Source organism: Halyomorpha halys, unplaced genomic scaffold (genome assembly GCF_000696795.3).
Source record: "Halyomorpha halys isolate HHAL.00 unplaced genomic scaffold, Hhal_1.1 Scaffold3.1, whole genome shotgun sequence".
NCBI lineage: Eukaryota > Metazoa > Arthropoda > Insecta > Hemiptera > Pentatomidae > Halyomorpha > Halyomorpha halys.
Window position 1 is genome coordinate 2,149,445 of NW_027115249.1, and position 24,958 is coordinate 2,174,402.

The 24,958-nt window shown below is 28.6% G+C and overlaps 2 protein-coding genes across 5 annotated transcripts in view; both read left to right on the plus strand.

Moving 5' to 3' along the window:
• The first annotated feature begins 874 nt into the window (after positions 1–874).
• Positions 875–10,826, plus strand: LOC106683279 (uncharacterized). The gene is made up of 5 exons (XM_014424678.3): positions 875–1,074; positions 2,946–3,063; positions 3,138–3,323; positions 4,969–5,077; positions 8,462–10,826. The coding sequence occupies exons 1-5, from the start codon at positions 987–989 to the stop codon at positions 8,669–8,671; spliced, it is 711 nt and encodes a 236-aa protein (XP_014280164.1). The 5' UTR covers positions 875–986; the 3' UTR covers positions 8,672–10,826.
• A 3,509-nt stretch (positions 10,827–14,335) lies between these two features.
• LOC106683814 (uncharacterized) overlaps positions 14,336–24,958 on the plus strand; it is a 445,492-nt gene continuing 434,869 nt past the window's right edge. For all 4 annotated transcript variants that reach the window (XM_067052329.1, XM_067052331.1, XM_067052332.1 and 1 more), the window contains exon 1: positions 14,336–14,537. The gene's annotated coding sequence lies outside the window, so the exon portion shown is untranslated. The remainder of the gene's footprint in view (positions 14,538–24,958) is intronic.

Here is a 24,958-nt window from a genome sequence, read left to right on the forward strand (position 1 = left end):
ACATTACTTCAATTTTAAATAATTTTCAATTTGTACATATATTTCATTAGTTTATTTTCATATCTTTATCTTTTTATTTTTTATTCTTTTATTATTACTATATTACCATTCAGTTTCAATATTCTTGTAATATGACATTAAATTACTATAAATTTACTCCAATACTACTTATGTACTTATTTTATCTGTTATCTTCTTATATGTCTTGTTATTCTATATTTCCTTTCATTCATTATGGTTGTTATCTTGTTTTTTGTTCTTTGCACTGATAAATGGCTGAAACATTGGCATTAATAAATAAGTTTCATTTATTTGTGTTTTTCTCTGACCGCATCCCCAACCATCAACTCATTAGTTTTTTTTGTTAATTTGTTTTTTGTTTCTTTCATTTTTCTATTAAATAATTCTAATTTATTTTGACTATTATAAATTATTTTTTAATAATTTATTTTTTTTAATGATTTATTTTTATTATTTAAAATTATTCAATAATTATAACCTAGCAAGGGTATCTTTTGCGCAAGACTAGATCACCACATTATGGGTAGTTAAAAGCATATCTAGTTGTTATAATAACTATGTGAGGCCTTCCAAACCAATCTGGTAATAAAGAAATATAAAATAGTATTTTAAAAAAATTACTTCCAAATTTATAACTGGAGAGGAGAAATTCCAAAAGTCCTAAATATATTTTCCATCAATAAATACAATTGATAGATAAGTTATATTATTGTATAACAGCAGTTAAATGTTATATATATAGGCACTTCACCTGCTTCTGTTCATAATTATCAGGTTTAAATATTTTCTTATCACTATTAGTCTGATAGGAATCACATCAAGTGCTAAGCCAGGAAGATAAGGATTTCGATCATTGTCCACTTGTAATAGACATCTTTAATTTATTAGTATGGTCTCATGAATTATATGAGCAACGACAAAGAATCTTTTTATTTTTATTAAGTAGTTCACATATCCCATTCACCATGACCTATATCATTAATTTAACAAGACATCTGAACATCATATTGGTTATAACAATGAACATTTTTATTTCATCTGGGTCATTTCTTGGTAAGTATATAATTTATTTCTACTAAGGTGTTTATAAATTTTCTCTGAAGAAAAGATGGTCGGGGGAGCGGTCAGTAATGATACTCAAATAAGCAAAACTTATTTGTGCCAACATTTTGGACTGAATTTGAGGCCTTCATTAGGGCTGAAAAACAAAACGAGATAACAACCTTAATTCAGAGAAAAATAAAATAATTAATTACAAACAAAATTGAAAATATACCTAAAAATAAATTAACTAGTTTGTTGCTGGAAGTAATAGAAAATAAAATATAATACTGTAGAGATAAGAATTATACAAAACAAATGATAAAAATAGTTAAGAATCAGACAGTGCTCAAGTAAATAAAGAAATAAACATAATGGAAAGGTGTAGTAGAAATTATAAATAATGAGTAATTGATATTAACGTACTAGAATATGTAAGTAATGATTAAAGGTATATAAATAGTGATAAAATTTAAATTAACATAATGAAATGTGATAAAGAAAACTATATACATACTACAATGAACGAAAAATAAAATGAAAAATATGCTACATTGGGTTCCAAAACATCCACAGTAATACGCATGCTTAAGAAGTAATAAGCTAAAATAAATATACAATGTCCTGAAAAGTGAATAAGGAAGGAACAAGAGAAGACATGTATGAGGGTGGTAAGAAGAAAAACTTTAAATAAACTAAGAAAGTTGGCACAAATAAATAAGTTTTACTTCTTTGTGTATCATTACTGAAACCCCCGACCATCTTCACCTCATAAAATTTAGTTATGTTACTTATAGTGTTATTAGTTTACTTATAGTGGACTATATATAAATAATGAGACAAAAAGTATTATTGGCACACTTTTTTTTACAATAGTTTTAAAAATATAATTTTAAAAAAATTTAATAATTATCTAGTGTCATGGCAGTAAATATTTTCATGATAATAGTTTAAGTGTTGCAATATGTACTGTCAGCTATTACACAATACCAGTTGCTTTGGCAGTTATTGTATTGAAAAATTTTAATTTGATGATTACTGAGCTGCCATTACATGTATTGTCAACTATCACTTTATACCAAATGTAACAGTATTGTCATGACAATAAATGTTATCTTGACAGTAACTATTATACAGCTCAAGTAATGCGAGGTTGAGGGGCTCTACCTTGTTCCATATATTAATATAATTGAAAAAAAAAAAAAAAAAGAAAGAAATATTGAGTGGAAGGGAATCCATAGAATTATTTTTCTAATCATTCCACTCATTTTTTAATGTATTATGAAATAATTAACAGAGAAGTTTCTGTGAGCTATTTTCATATATTGTATTATTATATTTAGTTAATTCAGATGAGAATTTTTCTATCATAACTCAATATATCCAATCTTGGGTAATTATTATTTAAAAATTAATATGAGTAAATCTCATATGGATAAGTTAAATGTTTATTGAAAATGTTGATCTCTACTTGAAACACCTACTTGAAATGACTTTTTTCGAATAAACTTTTAAAATAAAATTTTGAAATTAACTGAATAAGTTTTAGATGTAGAAGTTTTATTTATAAAAACAAAATTCTTTACTTTTGGAAAATGGATATAATAACTTTTGAAAAATTCCTCATACCCTTTCCATATAAGATATGCATGTAATCTTAGTACTAAGGGTAAGATATACCAGTTAAAATCTGTAATATCTTGAAATATTTTTTTCTTATATTTTATGACACATGTTTAACTATGATTCTGTGTTTTACTGTATAGATCTTACTATTGCTAAGACTATATGCATATATCAAAATAATCATTTATTGAAATGTTACACTTTTGAACTGGGACTGCAATATGTTTCATTTTAAAATTCCTTATTAATGCTTTCAGAAAATTTCTTACATTATACGAGCATTCACATGAAAAAACATCACACAAATAATAATGTGAATGGGTTGGATCCATTACATTTTGAAAGAAGTATTTCGATGAGTGATTCTAATCTGAGGTATTATTATGTTTTCTTCATACGATTTTCAATTTTTTTTAACCAGTAATAATTTTTATTAATTTCATTCAAAGGTTAGATTTATCATTCAATGGTTTTTTAAAAGGATATACTGATTACGACATACATACGTTAAAGATTACTCCTGACTTAAATGTGTCCTTCGTTGGAACTCTAGTTGATACTCAAGTATCTGGCAGCTACAAAATGAACGGGTCATATTTTACTGTTTTTCCAATACTTGGAGATGGATTATATTTGTAAGTATAAAAGAAAAATTACATCATAACAATACTGAATAAATGTTATGAACCTTTTCATTTTTTTTTTTCATCAATTATATAAATTACCAATATAAATCATTTATAAAAGATTTTTAATTCAAAACTTTTTTTAAATGTTGATCATTGTAATGGTTAGTTAAAATGTATACAATTTATGATAATGCCAATATTGAAAACAATACAATTGTACAACTTTTGGTGTGAATTAAAATAATTTTTTTAGAGATCAAGTATACTTATTACTCTGGTATATTAACTTACTATTATCATTTTAGAAATTAGATTAATTTTTATTAATATATTCTTGTTTGAGAGTGGTTTAGTTTATTTAAACACAATATTTGATCATTTTTCTCAACTTTATTCTTTTTAAAAACATTCCAACCTTTCGACCACTTAGGTCATTTTCAAGGATACCTTTACTTTGTTGTCATTTTCTCTTTTAAAATTCTTAAAAATGCCGGCTAATTGCCTTTGTCCCATATAATTTCTTCTATATAATTCTTTCCTAAATTTAAAACTTGTACTAATCACTTTTCTTTCTATCATTTAAAGTTTTAAATATTAACTGATTATTATACTACAGACAGTTTTAATTATTTATTAGACTCTAAATAGTTTTGACTATTCATTAATTGAAGGAGATGGTCAGGGGTGTAGTCAAGAAGAAACAAAAAATATTTTACAACTATACAATTCAAATTATTTCTTTATTGTTTTTGTTGACTGCAACCCAGGCTATTTTGTTCTTAATTCATATACAGTGAGCCATCTATGTATAATATAAATACTATTTAATATCATCAGGGCTAAAAAAAAGTTATAAAAAATACAAACATTTTAAAGAATATAAGAGTAAAAAATAACGTTTTTTTTTTTTCCTTTTCTTATGTTGGCCCAAGACTCCCGTTGGAGTCCTACACTGCTCCAGTTGTTATATTATAAAAGAATGGAGCTGAGGATGTAAATTGTTATTATTAATTTTTATTATTTAATTTAATTTGTTATTATTTATTTAATTTTAAAAATCTAACTTGGATTCTGCTATAAATTTGCACAACGCCTGAATAGTAGCCCTATCTTGATCTGCCAGCCCTTGGAGGAAAGCGCTATTGTAAAATAACGTTAAACATAAAGCAAACTATGATAGAACCTAAAAAAAAAAATATATATGAAAAATTATATAAAAATGAGCAAAGAAAATTTAAAATATCTTTGTACACCTTATTTCTGTTTCCTTTAATTTACTTTTCTAAATATGAAATAAATATATAAATATAATATATATAGATTTTAACCAGCCATTACAATAATCAATGTAGAAAAAAAAATATTGGACAAAAAACTTCTAAAATCTTTTATTTGTTGATTTATATTAGTAATTTATACAATCAATGAAATGATAAATGAAGATTTATTTATTTTATTATTTATATATTCAAGTTTTGATCATTAAGTGATATTAATGCACTGAATATTTTTAAAAAATGCAATAATGCTTTAGTAATTATTTCATTTATCGATTTAGACCATATTATATTTCATTATACTTTTAGAATTTTTAATTATGAAAATTATTGATTTAAAAAAGTATCATATTTATGATTACTCTTATTTTTAGATTTAAATTGAAAAATATAAATCTGGCCCTAAATACAAAAATCGAACCAAAGGATGGTCGTATACAAATTCTCGGTTTTGATATGGATTATATATTTGAAGATTTAGAGGTAAAAATCTTAGATTTACATTAGCTAATCTTTATTCATTCATGGAAAGTTTTGTCTTGTACATTATTGTTTTATCTGTTTATTTATTTTTAATTTTTATTTATTGATATTTACAACTGTATAAAAAATACAACAAGTAAATTTGATCATAATGACATAGTGATAATGATATGATACAGCATGTAGAGAAACTACCCAGTAGTAGAACTCTGAAAACATTTTACAATATAAGGTCACGAGGCCATCTTCTTTTCAGGCGCCTCAGAGGATTGCCAGGAATGGAAGAGGAAGCAAGGTTAGAAACTAGTGGGTTTAGGTGGTTAGGGAGTTTATAATAGAAGGAATGATATCGGGTTCGGGCTAGATCGGTTACATAAAGAACATTTAGGTCTTTATGGATGGTTTTATTAGTAACAAAATAAGGAGCATTGAGGATTTTATGAAGGGTTTTGGATTGTATATTTATTTTTTTATAAAATTGAGTTCCTTCTTGTTTATTTTATATTTTTAATTTCAAAAAGGTAAGAAAGTGGAAGTAAATAACTGTGATTGACTCAATCCTGCAGCAAAATAATGTTTTAGTATAATTTAATATTTTTGAATTAAGGCATAAGCATCGAATGATGCTCTCTCACTTGTACAAAGAAGTGATTCTTGTGATGGTAGATATTGTTATAGTTTTAGATTGATCTCAGCTATCAACTTCTGCTAGCTTTACTTAACCAAGAGGAGATACATTCCAAAGAAACTAGTAGTCAACATGTTACATAATAGAATTTGTTAATGGAAGCCTTGATAAGAACCAGATTTTAATACTGGAAGATTGTTGATTGCCTGTGTGTATCAATGAAAGGAATATGGTCCGCGTGCGGTCAAATAAAACTCAAATAGTAAATGGGTATACTATTTTTATTTGAGCCAACGTTTCACCCCATGTTGCAGGGCTTTGTTAGGGCTAAAAAAGACACAAACACTTGACATAGTAACAAAAAAAACATAAGCGGAAAATAACAGGGGTATACAATGAAAAGTAAAATTTAATAAGAAAAATTTAAGGTTGTAAACAGCAAATGAAAACGGTAATAATAACAGAAAGATAAGAGATAAAATAAGAGAAGAAATATTAAAGAAAGTACAAATTAAGAGGTGAAAAGAGAAAAGAATAAAATCAAATGAAAATTAATGAGATAAAATTAATGAGACTCTCATTAATTTTCATTTGATTTTACTCTTTTCTCTTTTCATCTCTTAATTTGTACTTTCTTTAATATTTCTTTTCTTATTTTATCTCTTACTATTACCATTTTCATTTGCTGTTTACAACCTTTAATTTTTCTTATTAAATTTTACTTTTCATTGTATACCCCTGCTATTATATTTTCCATTTATGTTTTTTTTTTTTTTTTGTAACTATGTGTTTGTATCTTTCTTAGCCCTGACGAAGCCCTACAACGTGGGTGAAACGTTGGCTCAAATAAAAATAGTATACCCATTTACTATTTGAGTTTTATTTGACTGCACCCGGACCATATTCCTTTCACAGATATTAATACATTTGTCGAGGAGGTTGTGTATAATTAGTTAGTTCTGACTCTAATTGAAGATGTGAGGAACTCTTTACCAGAAGGCCTCAACAGTGCGTATTCATTAGGCTAAGTAGTTGGTGTGGAGATGAATTGACAGGATGTTTTAGGGAAACAAACCATAAATCCTCACAGGATGGAAACTTCACTCTCTAGGGAACTAGCCTACTGTCATGAAGGGGTTAGAAAGTCCTACAGGAACTAGCTGTAGATCCTTACAATGAAAGAAAAGGTTTAGGAAGGAGAGCTTTAGAGTAACAGAGTGAAATAAAAGTCCTATATACATTTCCTAAAATATTACTAGAATGTATTGATCCGATATGTGTGTTGTTACTCACTGTCTCCTAAGGAGGTGGTTCCCTGAAGGCGAAATTTATACTTTGGTTTATCAAGTTGTGCTAAGTCAACTCCCTGAGCAATTAAACGCTATCAAGAGATGCTATGTCTAAGAAATTAGCTTTTAGTGGATCAGAAGATTCTATTCTATTCTAATCTTAATTGATTGAAATAATACATTTAGAAATATAATCATATAATAAATGGTTATATATAAGTCAAGTTAAATTACTTACAAAAACAATGCATATAAATATACAATGTCTGTGTGATGACTGTAGTTCATGTTGCAGCAGCTAGGTTCACCATGTGGGACTGGCATGAAATAAAAGTCAACCCCCCCCGACCAAGTTTGGACTGGCTCCGCTGCAGCCATGAGGCAGTCAAGGTTGACTGATGCCTCAACTCCCTCGACTACTAATGTCCCATTTACGTAGGAAAAATCATGCGTGATATATTTAAAGATAATAAATGCACCTCCTGACCCTTTGCCAGTATTTGCTCAGCCGTTCTTCCCTTCTCCCTCCAAATTACCAATTATCAGTAAGGAGAAAGGAGTTTGATTCAGCCTAATCAATTTTTTAATTAAGGAAAATATTTACTAAGTTTTATCAAAACAGGGTCAGCAAAATATTGTAATAAATATTAAAATATGTGAATATATTTTTTAAATATAAAGTGCTGATGATCTTCTCCTTTGATTGTGGCTGATTTCCCCTTAAGCAACCATTTTAAGATTATTAAAAACAAGTATACCAAATTCAATAAAGATAAGTCAAGTTATTCTCTGGAGTGATGAACATTACATTTAAATAATAATTTTATACACTGCATTTGTGGAGGAGGTAACAGAATTGTAAAAAAAAAAACTGCTTCATAAAACGAAATACTACTACAAATAATTAGTGGCCTAAAATTGAAATAAATATGACAAGAAAGACAAACCCAATTAAAGAAGGAGCTAATTAATAAGTAATAGTTAAGATTAATGTAGAATACAGCATATTTACAAATTTTCTTAAAATGATGTTATTAAGTGAAGATTCGTAGGTGCTTAGAGATTAGAGATATAATGATATTTAGTAAAAAAAAAAAAAAAAAATGAATTTAGATACTATTTCTTTTTCAGAATTTGCTATCCATTTATATTTATATATAAGAAGATGGTCAGGGTTGTGGTCAAAAGTGAAACAAAAATAGTTATATTTTTTATCATTTATATTTATATTATAATTTAACAAGGACCACTAACAATTAGTTTGGGGGCCACATAATAACAGTTTGATACCTTTTAAATAAACATTAAGATATTTTAAAGGCTATATATGTGAATAACTACATTGATCACATTTTATTTCCTAAATAAAGTCAGTTTTGTTTAAGTAAAATGGTTCTAATAAATAATATCATTTATTAAATTTTAGAGACACTCATTTAAATCCAAATTTATACATTTTATGTCTAGATTTCATTGTGGGGGCTAACTGGTGATCAAGCTGTCGGCAACATCTTGCAAGAGTTTACCAAAGATTTCATTGCTGTAGTATTACATAAAAGGAGGCATGAAATCACAAACCATGTTAAAAGTTTTGTTCTAGAAGAAGGAAATGCAAAACTGAAAAATATGACGTTGGCAAACATGATTGAGTTAGCGAAAGACATTTTTGTTTACTGAATAAAATTTTATTTAAAAAAAAAAAATTGAGTCTATGTGACCCCTTTTTCTGAAAATCTATTTATTTTGTTATATGAGGAGATGATTGGGAGTATGGTACTCCCATTATTTCGTAGCACCAACGTTTCAAGCCTTCATCAAGGCTATGAACAAAACCAAGATAACATCCACAATGATTAAATGGAATTACGGAAATAAAAGGAAACATAAGAAAATAAAAGATAATATAGGTACATAAGTAGTATTGAATAAAATGAATAGTATAATATTATAAGAATATTGAAACTGTATATTTCCTGTTGTACCTTCTCACCCTAAAGCGTTAAAATTATCTTTGCCTCCTACTTCCTTTTTGAAACCCGTAGGTTTCTGGTTACTTCCTTAATATTCCCCCACTTTGATTATTTTTGTGTGGTCTATGGGGATATCTCTGGGGATCTCGAAGCAAAATTAAAACAGTTAATTAATTGCTTTGTACATCTTTGGGGTCCCCAGGGATGCCTCTGTCATCTGATTTTATGAAGAGTTGAATTGACTTTACCCCTTCTTCCATCGTAAATATTTTCTTGCTTCCTTCCTCTACAAAGTTATCCGATCCCACTGTCCATCGTACATCTGCATTCCACAATACCTGCTCATGGCCTTCAGACTTATATGTAAGTATATTATGTAACTGCCCATCAAACCCCAGCCTTTGGTTGATCTTTCCACATCCGTTCCTCTTCCCATGGAATTCTATTTCCTCCTTCATTCGTAGTTCTAATACTCTTCCAACCTTCAAATCCCGTATCATCGACCACCTTCTGTCCACCCAATGCCAGAAGAATAACAATTAAAAGTTTCAAAAAAGGTTTATATACTTTCTGTATTTAATTAATGTTTCAGATTTTTTTTGTACTTGTAAATTTGTATATTAGCAGAAATTTGACTTTTTCATTTATTATTTTTAGTTTAATTGTATTTGACTTTTTATGATTTTTTTTCAGAAATTAGTCACCTTATATTTTATGATAAGACATGTGGTTTTATTTTATTTGTTCTAATCTTATTTTATATATTCTGTTAGTTATTGTTGTTCATTTCTATCTTTTCAAATTCATTATTTTTATTATTTTTTTGTGATGTTTTATAATACCATTTTTATTTTGTATTTTACTCTAAGGCTCTAAAGCCTAATTTTGGCACCTGTGTATTATTCTAAAGGGATCAATCCCAGGATAAATAAAGACTATTATTATCATATGCTATGGTTGTTATCTTATTTTTGTTCTTAGCCCTGAGGAAGACCTAATATTCTGGCCAAAACTTTCTCACTAATAAATAAATTTTTAATTATTGGTTTTCTTCGCTGACCATACCCACAATCATCTTCTCCTCATATATACACTCTGGGTCAACTATGTACTTGACATTATATAGCTTTTTAAAAGAATGATATATTATTTAACAGAATAAAAAGGATTTTTCTTTAAATTGAGCTTTGCAATAAACGAACAATTGAAAAACAACACAGACATATGCCCTTACTTATAAAGCCGAGTAATTATTTATTATAAGCCCAGGTTTCAAAACATTGTGAAATATCATCATGATTATGAAATTGTTAGTTTCAATTTAAATATTAAGGATAATATGTTTTTAATTTATCAAAGTTACAAACATGTATTTTCAAATTCTGAAGTATATGGAGGATTATGTGAAATATTGATTATATGTGTGTTGTTTGTTCAACATTATTCTATATTAATAAATTTCCTTAAGAACATGGGGATCATTTCTCAGTCTAACCGTATGCTGTTGAGTGTTTAATCACATTGTGTACCAACGTACAGAACAAATCAAAATCTGTAATATTATAATCATAACCCTTGATATAACTTTATTTTTATTTCATTTCCTTAATTATGTTATTGTACCCACTTTTTCAATTACCTATGTATACATTTTATTTCCCGATTCTCTCATCACTTCATTTTATTAATTCTATTTTGTAAAATTATTCATTGTATGTGTAAAATTATTCTGTTTATACTTTCTTTTTATATTTTTTTATTTTTCTATACTTACTGTGGTTGTTATCTTGTTTTGTTTTTAGCCCTAAAGAAGGCTAGAAACTCTAGCCGAAACGTTGGCACATTAAAATAAGTTAATCATACTTATTTGTGTTTTTCATTGACTGCACCCCCAACCATCTTCTCCTCATTTATCATCCACGGTCAACTATCTCTCATAATTATATAACCCTTGATAGTTCTTTAATTTTTTTTATTATTTAAATAACATTGTTGTTAAATTCATTTGATTACAAAAGTGAAAACCTAGTTTTTATAAAAAAAAAAAAAAAAAAAGTCTAGATGGAATATAATCTATTATAAACTGTCAATGTTCATCATCCTTAAACTGCTCAGAGTCAAAAGTTGTTTTCCTCCTTCAAGATGAATTTTTAGAAATGACATCATTTATCCCAATAAAAATAAGAGTGGGTTGGAATAAGTAAATTCAGACATAAAACATTATTAAATTATATTACCTGCTGTTGACAATACTATTGCTATTGGATGTGTTCCAGTAATATAACAATTAGATATAATTAATTGTTAATTTTCTATGAACAGATCATTTTAATAAGACAATACTTTAAAAACTGCTTTATTTTGATATTTTTCTTTTGATTAATCTAAAGTGGTAGTTGAAAAAGGTAGATAGAAAATAATTTTATTCTCATATTGATGTAATGCTCTTAATCCAATCTTAAAATTAATGTGATGCACAGTAATTTATCAATGAATATTTGCTATTACAGATTAACTATGCGTGAAAACAAATCAGACAATTTTTTTATAATACTGTAGATGTAATTTAAGGTGTCAGTGAAGAAAACATTTCCTTATAATTAAGATTTATTGTTAATTGAATGAAAATACGTCAGCCTAAGTTGCGAGCCATCATTAGGACTAAATAAAAAAAAAATAAATAACCAGTTTTTACAGAATTTTTCAAAAACTTCAATATATTTTTTGTTTCTCTGTAATAAATTATGAGCATTATGAAAAAGTATTTTGATAGCAGAGAGGCAATATCACAATGTTATTTTTATAACTCAACTTTTTATAGTCATTCTCGGTTTCGTATGTTTTCATTTTATATGAAAGTATGATTTGATTCTTATTTTTTAAAAAATTACAAATAGAAAAGATAGGTTATCAGTTTCACTGCTTAGATTGAATTGTGGCACATCTTATGAAAACAAATTTTATTTAGAATTGAACATATTCCAAAGATAACATTGTATACTGCAGTTAATTTCTTTATTGAACTCATCCTACAGACTTTACTATAGCTATTGGAGTTGTAACAAATTAACTCCACTCTACGATAAAAGCTATGGAATACTTCAAATACAATATAAAAACATTTTTTGTCAGATGTGCCACTATTCAAGCAAAGCAGCAGTTTGATCTTGGTATCTTACACTATTATATCACATCTGCATAGAAATTTGATTTCCATCTTCTCCAAGGTTTCTTAAAGCATATTTTATTTTTATAATTATTACTAAATTATTCTTGGCATTCATTAGTATCTAGCTCAAAGGTAATTATTACAATGTTAAATAAAATTCTTCACTCTTTATTATTGTAAAGTTACAGTTCCAATGAATTATTATATATATTTTACATCTCAAGCAATAAGAGTATTGAATCTGTGAATTGAATTTCTAGAACCTACTGGATTGAATTATCAGGTATATATAATATATGTATAAAATCTAATATAAGGTAATGATGATAAAGCTATTTTTTAAAACAATATCTTAGCCAAAACTCACTTGCTTATTTATGAATCCAAGTATTTGAATAATTGTCTTTATATATATAATAATATAAGATATATTCTTTAAACCTACATCAAAGAGGCTGACAAAACAGTATTTAAAACATTTATTTAATAATTCTCCAAGTGTTAAAGCTAGATTCCACTCCAACTTCATGGATGAAATACACAATTGAAGATCAGAACTTTTCAACTATCAATTAAAGGAATAGAATGTATCGTAGTAAAAATTTAAAGATTAGATAAAACTAATTTTGTCTGTATTTCATGTTAAAATATATTTGAAATATAAAATAATAGTATATTCATATAAAAATATTGGGTTTATATTTTAAAATAAACTTATTTCAGCGATTGTACCATAGTAGGGATTTCTTTTTTTATTGTGGTTCTTCTACAGTACAATCTATGGAATACCTCAAATACAAAATTAAAAACCCTTTTTTTGTCTGATGTGCCATTATTTAAATTAAATCAGTGATTTAATCGATTACATGCAATAATATCAATGTTTTTCATTTCTGTGAAACAAATTCCTATATTAATTACGATTGTGATACATTTAATAGAACAATAAATAGTTCATTGTATGTACTCAATGTACTGATAAGGTAGATTGGAGGAAGATGTATGGGTGCAGTCAATAAATAACAAAAAACTATTTAATGGTGACCAAAGTTTAGCCCACCTTTGCAGGGATACTTCAGGGCTAAATGAAAACATGATACAAACATTGTAAGATGCAACAAGAAAATAAGAATACATATACAAAGAGGGTAAAAAAGTATACATAAAACGAGACAGATTAAGTTAAGAAAATACAAATATATATGAATAGGAAACTCATTAATAGTAATAATTAATACAGCCATGTGTGATTTTGTTACAGCCATTTGTTTGATTTCTAATAAGTATTGTTCTACTATTTATTACTCTAGTTCTATATTTACAATTCTATAACACATGGATGTACCTATTGTTAATTAGTTTCCTATTCATCCATATTTGTAATTAATCAATTTAATTCGTATAATTGTTTATCCTCTTTGTATATGTATTCTATTTTTTTGTCACATCTTACAATGTTTTTATCTTGTTTTCATTTAGTCCTGAAAAAGCCTTGCAAAGGATAGCTAAATTATTTTTACTATTTTATACTATTATTGACTGCCAGGCACTATCTTCTTAAAATTTAGTTTTTCTGTAATTCTGTAAATTTTAAATTTATTATTTATATTTCTTATGTTATTAAGTGTTTTGAAAGTTTATGTTTATATTTCTAAAATTATTGAGTTTTTATGTATCTTTTAAATTACTTTCATCTAGGTTTTATAATTTCAATTTTAATGCTTGTTATAAATTACTTCTATGAACATTTAAATTTATTAGTTTGTTGTATTAGGTGTGCACTTTGTTATTATATTGAATTTTTGTTATTGTAATAAACAAATATGTAATGAAGAAAGAGAATTCTGAATCTAGGAGCCCCCCTTTGTATCGAATATTTGCTTTTATCTTTTTTACTATTTATTCATTTTAATTTCGTACTAGAAAATGTATACATCTATAATTTTATCTAGTATTGAATAATTAGTTTTGAATTTGAATAAAATATATATTTTTTTTAAATAAATGTTTTTGCTTATTCAATGAAAAATTATATTAAGATTAAACTTATTAAACTAGACTAAAATATTTTAAAATGTATTAGTCTGATATAAGGATTAAATAGAATTTAAGGATAAATATTATTTTCAAAGATATTGATAAGAGACTTTTTATCATAACGCCTGGGCTCAGGTATTTGTTGCTGTTTTGTTGGCAAGACCGGCTTGTGGAGCTTACATCTGTCAGTTCGCCTTTCCTTATATTGTGACGGTTTTGTAAACAGTTTCAGTGCAGTTTACGTATTTTATTTTTTTTCGTCTGTCCTGAACTGATAAAATCGAGTTATTCGTTGAAGAATTTAAAGTGTGTCGAATTGTTTTGTGTCAAACTTGAGCCTTGATCGAATTATGCCAAGAAAATAGAGGTAAGTGAACATTTAAAATTTAAATTTGTGTGATTAAGTGTCTGTGTTATGTGAATTACCGTCAAGGATTTACCTTCGTTTTCAATTTGGTGATCACTTTCATATTTTAAGGCCTACCTAGTCGAATTTCAGTAAATTCAGTGGTTTTTGCCAAAAATCTAAAAATATCCAGTTTGTAATTTCGGTATTATTGGTTACTTTTTAGTTCATTGTTTTCTCATGACAGATAATTTCATAACGTCAGTAATAATAATAGTGGAATAGATGTAGTTGTTTGGATTGTGGTTTTTCTTATCAGTTGTGATAACTATGTTTAGGAGTAGGGAAGATTTTAGTTCGATCTTATGTTTTCCCTCCAGCCGGTAGATAACCTGTCCATCTTATAGAATAACTTTTTTGAAAATATTTTAATAATAAATGAAGGAATTGATTAACTCATTTGAATAAATTATTGTCCCTATTATGTCTATATATATATATATATATATATTTGTAAATGTATGTTTTTTTAATTATTATGATTAGTAGTAATGGAATTTTATTGATAAATTTACTAATTGCATTCTATTAAGACTGTTATATTCAGTTTTTCAATTACTCATATTCTCTGCTTTCTATCATATTCAATCTACTGATGAAATACATCTACTGTGTTCACAAAACTGCATTTCTTAAGTTTCTTTTCTTATCATGTTTGCAATTCATATTCCTATCCTGATAAGTAAAAGGACTGTGTCATATTTATTTTATTTCAATATCTTCCTTGTTGAGCTAATATCTATCATCTGAATATGCATTAGAAGAGCACTGAATCATTCAATATTAATCATGTCGCTTAGTATATAGTAGACATGAACCAGATAGTAAAAATTTAAAAAAATGAAACCAAATAAATGTGATAAACTCCTTGTATTCGGTACAATACTTTCAGTACGGTGATATTGACAAAATCCTATGGTTTAGATTTTCATCTTTGACTCTGATCTATGTCTAAAAAAAGATTGCTCGTTTGATTCTTGATTAAACCCTGTTATTTGAAGCAAATGATTTTTAATTTATGCTCTCCCAGGCCAGTTTTCTGTTGTATTGACTCTTCCATATTCATCTTTCACTTAGGATGAACTATTTTTATTAGGATTACAATTTTATAGTTAAGAGCCTTAATATCTGTCTCGAGCTATTTGTTCCTATTCTTAAGAAGTAATCTTTTTAGTAGATAGATTTTACGATTATTTAGCTCAGTTCATAGTACCTATTGTTATATCATTTTTAGCGATAATTTTTTATTAATCAAATCTGAATATGGTTCTTTACTGTTAATTATTTATTTAGTATGTTGATCTTCTCCTCCCCCCTCCCCCCATTCAAAGCTGTTCAAACTGTGTCATTTGCATTATATCTTATGGTTGAAATTAATATTATTGAATATTTCAAGCAAATAATTATTACATTGCAAGTTGCAATTTCTTATTTTCATTTCTATTGTTTGCTTTTTCCCATATTAGTCACTTTTTTTTTTTAAAAGGTTTTCATAAAAGTATATTTACAAAAGTATTTTTCCTTATTGGGTAGTTCTGTCAAAGATATCTGTATAATAAATGATGATGCACCATAATAAACCATCATTTATTTTAATTGAATTCATAACTACATATTTTATCTATTTGATTTGTTCTGAATATCAGAAAGAACAAAACTTTACTTCAATTTTTTATATGTCTCAATTATTCTTAACTTGTGCAAATTTTTTTATTAAATTTATGAGCAAATTAATAAAAATTGACTTAAGACATAATTTAGAACAACTATAATTTACTTGTTTATACCCTAGAAGAAAATATTAAATATAATATCTAGTCTTGCGCCTTTTATTCTCTGTTTATGAACTATAATTTATCCGGTTATATCCTAGAAGAAATAATTAAATTTTATTTTCTTGAATAAAACATTAAATATGATCACTAGTCTAGCTTAATAAAATCTCAGTTTATGAACTAATATCGTATTTAGAATTAGTTCAAGATGTGTTGATTATTTTTTTTTTTAAGTTAAATATTAACACAGATCTTCCTTGCTGTTTTGTGAAGGTGTTATCTCTTTTGATTTAAGTTGCTAAGTAATAATTTTATACTATAATTAACTTGATTTAGCTTGTACTGTATTTTATTTTTGTATTATATCGCTATGTCAGTATGAAAAGGGTTATTTGATTCGAGAGCTTTATTGGTTGTGGATTTTAAACTGGACCAGTTTGGGCTAGGCCTCTCTGGTAGGTGTGCCATGTCATAACCTCTTGTAAATTTCAAGGTCATTGTCATTTTCCTAATACAAAGGCTTGATGATGATGACTTTTTTCAAGTCTTTAAAAAATCTTTTTCCTCTTTATTTAGTATTAACAGGATAGGAATTCAGAAATAAATTTTCGTTTCAGAGACTTATTTTTTGCATTAATACATTATGAAGCATGTAATTATTCCCAGACTTCACACTTATTAACCAATGAATGAGAGGGATGATAAAATATACTCTTATTTATTATTATTATTTTTCTCCATCTTTATTCGGAAATTCATTATTCTTAGATAATATATTTTCTCTACATATTCATGGAGATATATGAATAAAATGGATTTGTTTTAAAATGTTTATAATTATAAAAGGAGAGTTTGTATATTTTAAATTATTGTATTAAACTTTCCCTCGTAACTCATTTCTTAATCACTTCCCTTATAGTTTCTTCGTGAGTGCCTACTGAATAAGGGATGCAATATGTATTTTAATGAGTTGAAAGCGCTTTATTAGAGTTGTGTTTTTTCTGTCTGTTTTTTTTTTTTTAATTAAAATATTAATGTTAGCTTTAAGTTCTCACTTCAGCTGCTATATTTAGAGAAGAGCTGTCAAAATAAAGTATTTTAAAAAATATATATGAAGGACATGGCAGATGGTTCAGTCAAAAAGGAAAAACTTGACCCCCAACCATAGTTAGAATAGTTTGGTCACCTGTAGATAACGAGGCAAACATCACCTTTGATGTGGATTGCCTTAAAATAAAACCTATTTTTAGTTCTTTTTTAACTGCACTCCCGACCATCCTCTTGTTCAGATACGGTAAATCATTTTAATATGTAGTATTTAAAAAAAGTAATGTTTAAAGTTTAAGTTTTTTGAATGTTAGTTCAGGATCTTAAATAATGTCAGTAGATTCCGCGAAGTCTGGGCGGGATATTTAGGCGCCAAAGTATGTATATCAAATTATCGAACCATATTCAATTTTAACTAAAGAGTTGTGTAACAACAATTAAGTCACTAAAGATAAGAAAAAGGAACTTCTTTGTATCGAACTGTTCAATCGCAGAATTGGGCAAAAATTAGCCATAGATAAAATTAATAGCTAAAATTGTCATGGAAACGATAATTATTTATCAATAGTTCATTCATGAAAAAGGGCCGTAACCATGGCAATTTTAGTTCTCAATTCAATTGTCGTAATGTACCTTCCAAGTTTTTTGTAGGTCCGTGAGCTAGTATTAGAGTTATTGCTATTTTTATGGTTTACGAAAAAAAATATCTTAAGAGGAAAAAAAAAGCGCAGGTAGCCCCGGGATAAGGCGCGTGGCTACTAATAGTATAAGAGCCGGGAAGAAAAAAAGGCAGTTATTTCACCCCAATTTTTGATTACTTTAATGAAAAATATGTATAATTAATAGTCAAAATTGATGAGTCTGCCAAGTATAGGTAGGGGGAATAAAAAATGGCGGCTGTTTCACAACCAAAAAAAAAAATTAATTTTTCATTCGGAGCTCTATATCTTAAAAACTACCAACAACACTAGAAAATCTAAAAGAACATTATTTAAAGCAGAGTAAATTTGCTGAAATATTAGCCCTAAAAGAGCTATTTAAGTCCAATAGTTCTCGAGATATCGTCCTTTTAAAAAACCAACATTTCATAAAAATCTACTGATGAAAGATTAGTAGTTAGTTAATTTATTTTGAGAAATCTATATCTCAGGAACTATGTGTCGTACAGATGTCTAATATCACTCAAATTAAAGCTAGTTTAGTGTACTATAAAGTAGTTAATAAACTTTATCTTCGTAGGAATAGTAGTTTTCAAGATATTTGTTAAAATAAATTGATTTATAGTTGTTCGGACAATAAGTTTGATTTATGAAAAACTTTATTTCAGAAACCATAGGACGCACAGATGTCTGCCAGCACTAAAATTAAAGCTAGTTAAATTTACTATAAAACAGTTTATAATGTTTTTTATGTAATTGGCGATTGAGGTGAAGTAGGGGATGGTAAACAAGGGAATTAGGAAATGGGGAACGGGTTTTCTGTTAGTTCCTTCTAAAAGCGGTCGTTGGAACATACATAATATTTTAAGTCATTAGCCGTTTAGACGAATATTTAGTAATTAATCCTTAAAATCCTAAAACGCTGACTTCAGTTTCACTTCCTCTTCGAATGAAGATGAGGTTTTCGAAGCTTTAGTGCTCTGGGTCGAAGCTGACTTCACTTTGAGTGACACAACCACTTAAAAGGAAACTGCCTACATTTCCAGTCCTAATTGCTTGCTTTTCATCCACGACGTTACGCTGAATGCTTTCTCTTTTTATTTATTTATTTTCTTAGCATTTATGCGGAATCAAAGGATTTACTTTATTTATATTGGATAAGTGTCCTGTTTTTTTTTCAATTTGGCCCTTCAGTGTCAATCGCTTCCTCTATCTCTTCAAGTCAGTCAGTTATTTGAACATTCCTTAGTCCTGATCTCTGTTTAGCATGCGCGGCATTCTCTTTAGGAGATGTGTCACAACAAGGAGTGCATAGAGAGTTCTTGTAGTCGATGGTTGTATCGTTGTAGGTCTGACCCGATTCTATGTCCTAATAACATTGTTCTCTGTCACAATCCTTTTGTAAACGATAATGGATAAACATGATGAATTGTGTTGAGAGAATGTAATATCACTATTAGGGAGTTTAAAAGAACTGTTGATGCGAGAGGTGTTATGTCTGTTTTTATTTTCTGGTATGTCATAGCCGGCTTTATTATTAGCATATCTATGTATATGTTTAAATGTGTATATACGTAAATGAAATAAGCTATTTAAATTATCTAACAATTACAATCAAGTTTTATTATTAATTAAATTTGTGAAATCGAGAAATAGTTGCTCAGTACCTCTCTGCCTTATAGAAAACCATTCTGATAGCTACTAATGTTTTTCTATTTTTCCAGAAAAATATTTAAATGATTGGTTACGTATTTTTCTATGATTTTATTTACCGTTGATAGGATTAATAATGATAGGTCTGTAATGGTCTAAATGGTTTACTGCCTTTTTTATGGACTGGTCTGATAATTGAGATTTTAAGCATTTTCCGGGTATATTCTGATTTAATTATAGAATTTATTAATGCCATTATTAGAGGAGTTTAGAGGTTTGAGTGAATAATAAAGTCAGGGGTTTTTATACCATCAAACCCAGCAGTTTTTTTTTTTTTTATTAAGAGATATAATAATTTGTGTTGGAAGAAGCTCGTTGGTCGTATGAAGTATATTGTAAGAAGATAGTCCGGGTGGCGGTCAATAAAGGTATCAAAATAGTAAAAGAAAACTATTTATTGGAAGATTATTGATTGACCGTGTGTATAGATGAATGGAATATGGTCCGGGTGCGGTAAAAAAAAAACTCAAATAGTAGATAATTATACTATTTTATTGAGCCAACGTTTCGCCCCACGTTGCAGGGCTTCGTCAGGGCTGTTTTGACGGCAGTCAAAAAGAAAGTTACCACAAGTGGTCAAAACAGCCCTGACGAAGCCCTGCAACGTGGGGCGAAACGTTGGCTCAATAAAATAGTATAATTATCTACTATTTGAGTTTTTTTTTACCGCACCCGGACCATATTCCATTCATCAAAACTATTTATTGTGAACCAACATTTCGCCGCACTTTGTAAGGGCTTCTTCAGAGCTGTCATATTGAAACGGAGATGACGAACCAATCCATTTCAATCTGACAGCCTTGCAAAGTGGGGCGAAACGTTGATTAACAAATAGTTTTATTTTACTGAATGGAATTTGGTCCGGGTACGGTCAAATAAAACTCAAATAGTAAATGGGGGACTATTTGAGTTTTATTTGATTGCACCCAGACCATATTCCATTCATTGATACACACGGTCAATCAGGAATCTTCCAGTTTTCTTTTACTATTTTGATCACTTTATTGACCACCACCCGGACTATCTTCCTACAATAATTTATTTTCCATCATGCTCTGTTGCATAAGGTTGGTTCTTCTTTCTTTTTAACCTAACAGGGTGTTTTTCCTACATACTTATCTCATCTATTAATAAGCAAAGGATAGTGTCCTGCCAGTTATTGACGCTTATCCTTTATACTTGCCATTGTATATCTCCGTATTACGTCTTACCTAGTTGCTATTTTAAAGTTCAAGCTTCCTGGTCAGAATGACATTTCGGTGACATTTTATGTATGGAAAACGTAATGTCGCTTTTCTGATATTTAGCATTGCGGTTTCGGAACTCTTCGTCGAGTTTTTGTCTACATTTTCTGTTGTCTGCGTTTTATTTCCCGTTTCTGTTATAAAATTTGACATTCGGTTTTAAGTGGATTCCAGACATTTCTCTCACAATGGGACAAAACATCTCCGATAAGGGTAATAGAATCCCAAGGCAAAGTGGACGTCGTAAGAAATCTATCCTTCTTATGCAAAAAAGGTTTTTTTTTTTCCACGAATAATAACTGTAGGAAGTCGGGAAAGAAGGAGACAGTCCAAATATAAATCTTAGAAATTGCTTCATTGGTGTAGAACCACTTAAATCCACCAATACGAAGGTTAAAGTTTGTATTTATTGATAATTTGCTATAGCGACTTGATTATTCAAACATCATGATTTTAGATTTAATACCATTGACTCAGTTGTAATGTTGTGGAATATAACTAACTATTGGTTAATGATTTTTAGGTTGAAACTCATTAAATGAAAAATCATAGAACTTTCACTTACTAGCTCTATTTACGCCCCCAAGTTTTGTGTAGATTGGTCGACTCGTGTTCAAGTTATCGCAATTTTCTGTGATTTTCGGAAAAAAACAGATGTAAGAACAGAAAGAAAGAAAATTTCGAACAAAACATTTTGGTGGTGCTTGAGGTGAAAATAACAATATTAACGGTTTTTTTTTTTTTCCTAAGAATGGAACAGTTCAATGTTATAACGAAGATATGCTTGCAATCGGGAGAGATCGGCTGGTCTCGGGTTTTTTTTATTTTTATTCTAACCTATTATTCCTTTTTTCTGCTTTAGTTATTGTTAATGTTTTTAGGTTGAGATAAAGTTTTAACAAATAGTGACTGTGATAAATTAATTTTAATTTCTGTTTTAATGTGAATATTGACTAATTAGAAATTGTTGTTTTGACCTGGGCAGAATAGCCTGCATGGAGTTGAATTTTTAAATCATTTAGTTACAAAATTGTATTAAGATTGTCCCTGAGGATGCCCGGATTGGCCGAAACGTCGGACTTATAAGAAAAATAAAATGTTTTGTGACTAAAATGTTTTTTTTTTTATATATTTTGTGTTTATTCATTGTTTATTATTGCTAACAATGAGAAATGGTTATTTATTACAAATTAAAAAAAAATTAAAGGTACGTTAGAGGAAGATTTTTGAAACATTCGTCAATTATACCATGTTAAACGATTTTAATTGAGATAAGGCCTATCTGATGTTTGAGAATATTATATAAGTACATTTATATACTGAATGTAATCAAAATCTTTTGTGTAGTTACTGAGAAAATCGAATAATCTATTCTATTTCATCGAAAAAGTTACTGTCACACCCCAGGATAAAAATAAATGTGTTATTTCAGTTTCGAACGATTTTTCGTGTTAAAGCTAGGCACTCACTCAGACTATTTTGCGAAACTCAGTTATTTAGATCAGAGGATCTCAAAACGTATATTTCCGTCAAAAATTGAAATTCGATATTTTCACAGTCGCAATTCTTTTCCTTACTATATATTTCATTTCTGTTCATCAAAACTTTTTTGAGGTTAATAAACTTCCGGTTGAATGTAATTTATATTAAATTATCATATTATAGTACGTACTTTAAACCTACAACAATAATAAACCACCATAATAACAATCTTCATCCATATTTATTATAATTCATACACTTATATTCACCTCATAATTTGAATTTCATATAACCGTATTTCAATAAGACATAAGACTTTTTAAAAATAGATCCCGGAAAGTGAAATTTAGCGCTCCCGTAGGATTGAAGTTACCGCTCGGTTACTTCATTCGATCTTATCATTCCTTTTTGGGATGACAGCTCTGATCGATAGGATTATGCTAAAGGGGTCGATCTCATCTGCTGAATAATCGATTGTCAGCGCTTCGATAGCGCGGCCGTATAGAGCTGTATTGTCTAGCTCCTGGCGTGGGCCGTCCGGCATCCCGTAGGAGTGACACCTGCTACGTCAGAGCCTGCAACGTCACGTGACGTCGCGTACTATCTGTGGGAGGTTCGCTATCAGGGATCGGTCTGATTTGGTAATGCTTCTATAATCGATTGTCATCGCTTCCTATATGTCCATATCTCGATAGGAATGTTAGTTACCGGCTAGTGATGAATTATTGTATATTTTAATGAACAATACGTGGATACAATCTTTGCTTTACATTCGATTAGTTGTTCATAAGCTATAAGTAAGTATCAATATAATTTATTTTAATATTATTAATTTTATTTAGTAAGGGGCAGTCAATTTGACAACAAGGGGCAGTCGATTCTAAAGGGTAAACTCCAAATTCTCTACTCAAGTCGTGCGGTTAGTACCTTCACTCATCCTCCACTGGCTTTTAATTAACAGTGACGCGGTTGAGAGAGAAGCACCGGGATCTCAGGAGTCCTGCCCTTTCATCCACAAGTGGGGGAAGAGCTCGCTTCGGAGTTCTCCATAAGAATGATTGCGTTTAAGAGGTTAATTTACTTCAAGTTTAATTTTATTTATTTATTTAAATTTTTTATTAATTTTTTATATTTCGTATTTTGTATAATCATTTAATTTATATATTTGTAAATATAGTGTGAATGAGCTCTAGGGTTTTTATTATCATTGTATATAAATATGACAGAATGTAATATTAAACAATAATAATAAAAAAAAGTGAACTGATCCACACTATTTTGGGACTAAGAACTGCATTGTGGCCAAAATGTCCTCTCGCCTTTTTTATTTTCCATCATTCTATCGTGCAGTAATCTTGTAAGAGTTCTGTTTATTTGTTTTCTGTGAAAATGCTCTTTGAGTAAAGCGTAATACCTGTATTAACAAAAATATAAACAGTTTCCAATTATTAATTACATTAAAATGAGGAAATCATAAGAAGCGAAAAATAGAATAGCAGAAAGTACTATATGTTTAAAAAAAATAATTTTTTTCTAATGAACTACTTTAAAAAAATAAAGATTACACTAACCAAAAAAAACAACAAAAAAATGAAAAGATCTTAATTCCTAACATGAAACAGAAGTAATTAAATCTTAATAAATAATTTTTTTTTAGTTCATATATAAAAAAAATGGGATAGGAAATGTTAGTATAAAAAAAAAAAAAGTTTTTTTATATAATTTATTTTCGATATTTACAACTGTATTAAAATACTATATATACAACCAATAAATTTGCTATTTGTTTTAAAATGGCATGATACTAACATGTAGGGAATCTACCCATTCTTAAAACTCCAATTACATTTCTAGGGGAGGAGATCTCGATGTCACCTTCTATTCTTACCCCAAGGAAGATTATCAGGTAATGAAGGAGAAGCCAGGTTAGAAACAAGTGGGTTGGGTGGTTAGGAAGTTTATCATGGAAGGAGTGGTATCTGGTTGTGACTAATCCTGCCACATAGGAACATTGAAGTCCTGATAAATGACTTGATTTGTGACGAAGTAAGGAGCATTAAGGATTTCGGACTGTAAATATTCTAAAAAAAAAAAAATTAATTACATAATTATTCAGTTTTATAATTGCCAGAAATGAACTTACGTACTAAGTGTGATAGATAATAATTTTAGAAATTATTTGCATATGGTCTACGAGATGAGTTGGGCTCCTGTACTATTTCACCTTACGTATCGATTGCCCTACCGTAAGGTTGTAAGAGTATGTGCGTCATATTGTGCTACGTTGTGTTAGCTGATTCGGCAATGGATCGTGGAGGTAGCGGAGCGTTCAAGGGCCCCGATCTTCCGCACAGCCGATCACTTCCTTCATCTTCCTCGCCCTTTGTTTATTGTCGGTATATTATCGGTCTCCTCCGTTATAAGGTCGAGTACTATCTTAGCTATATGCTTTTCTAAGTTAA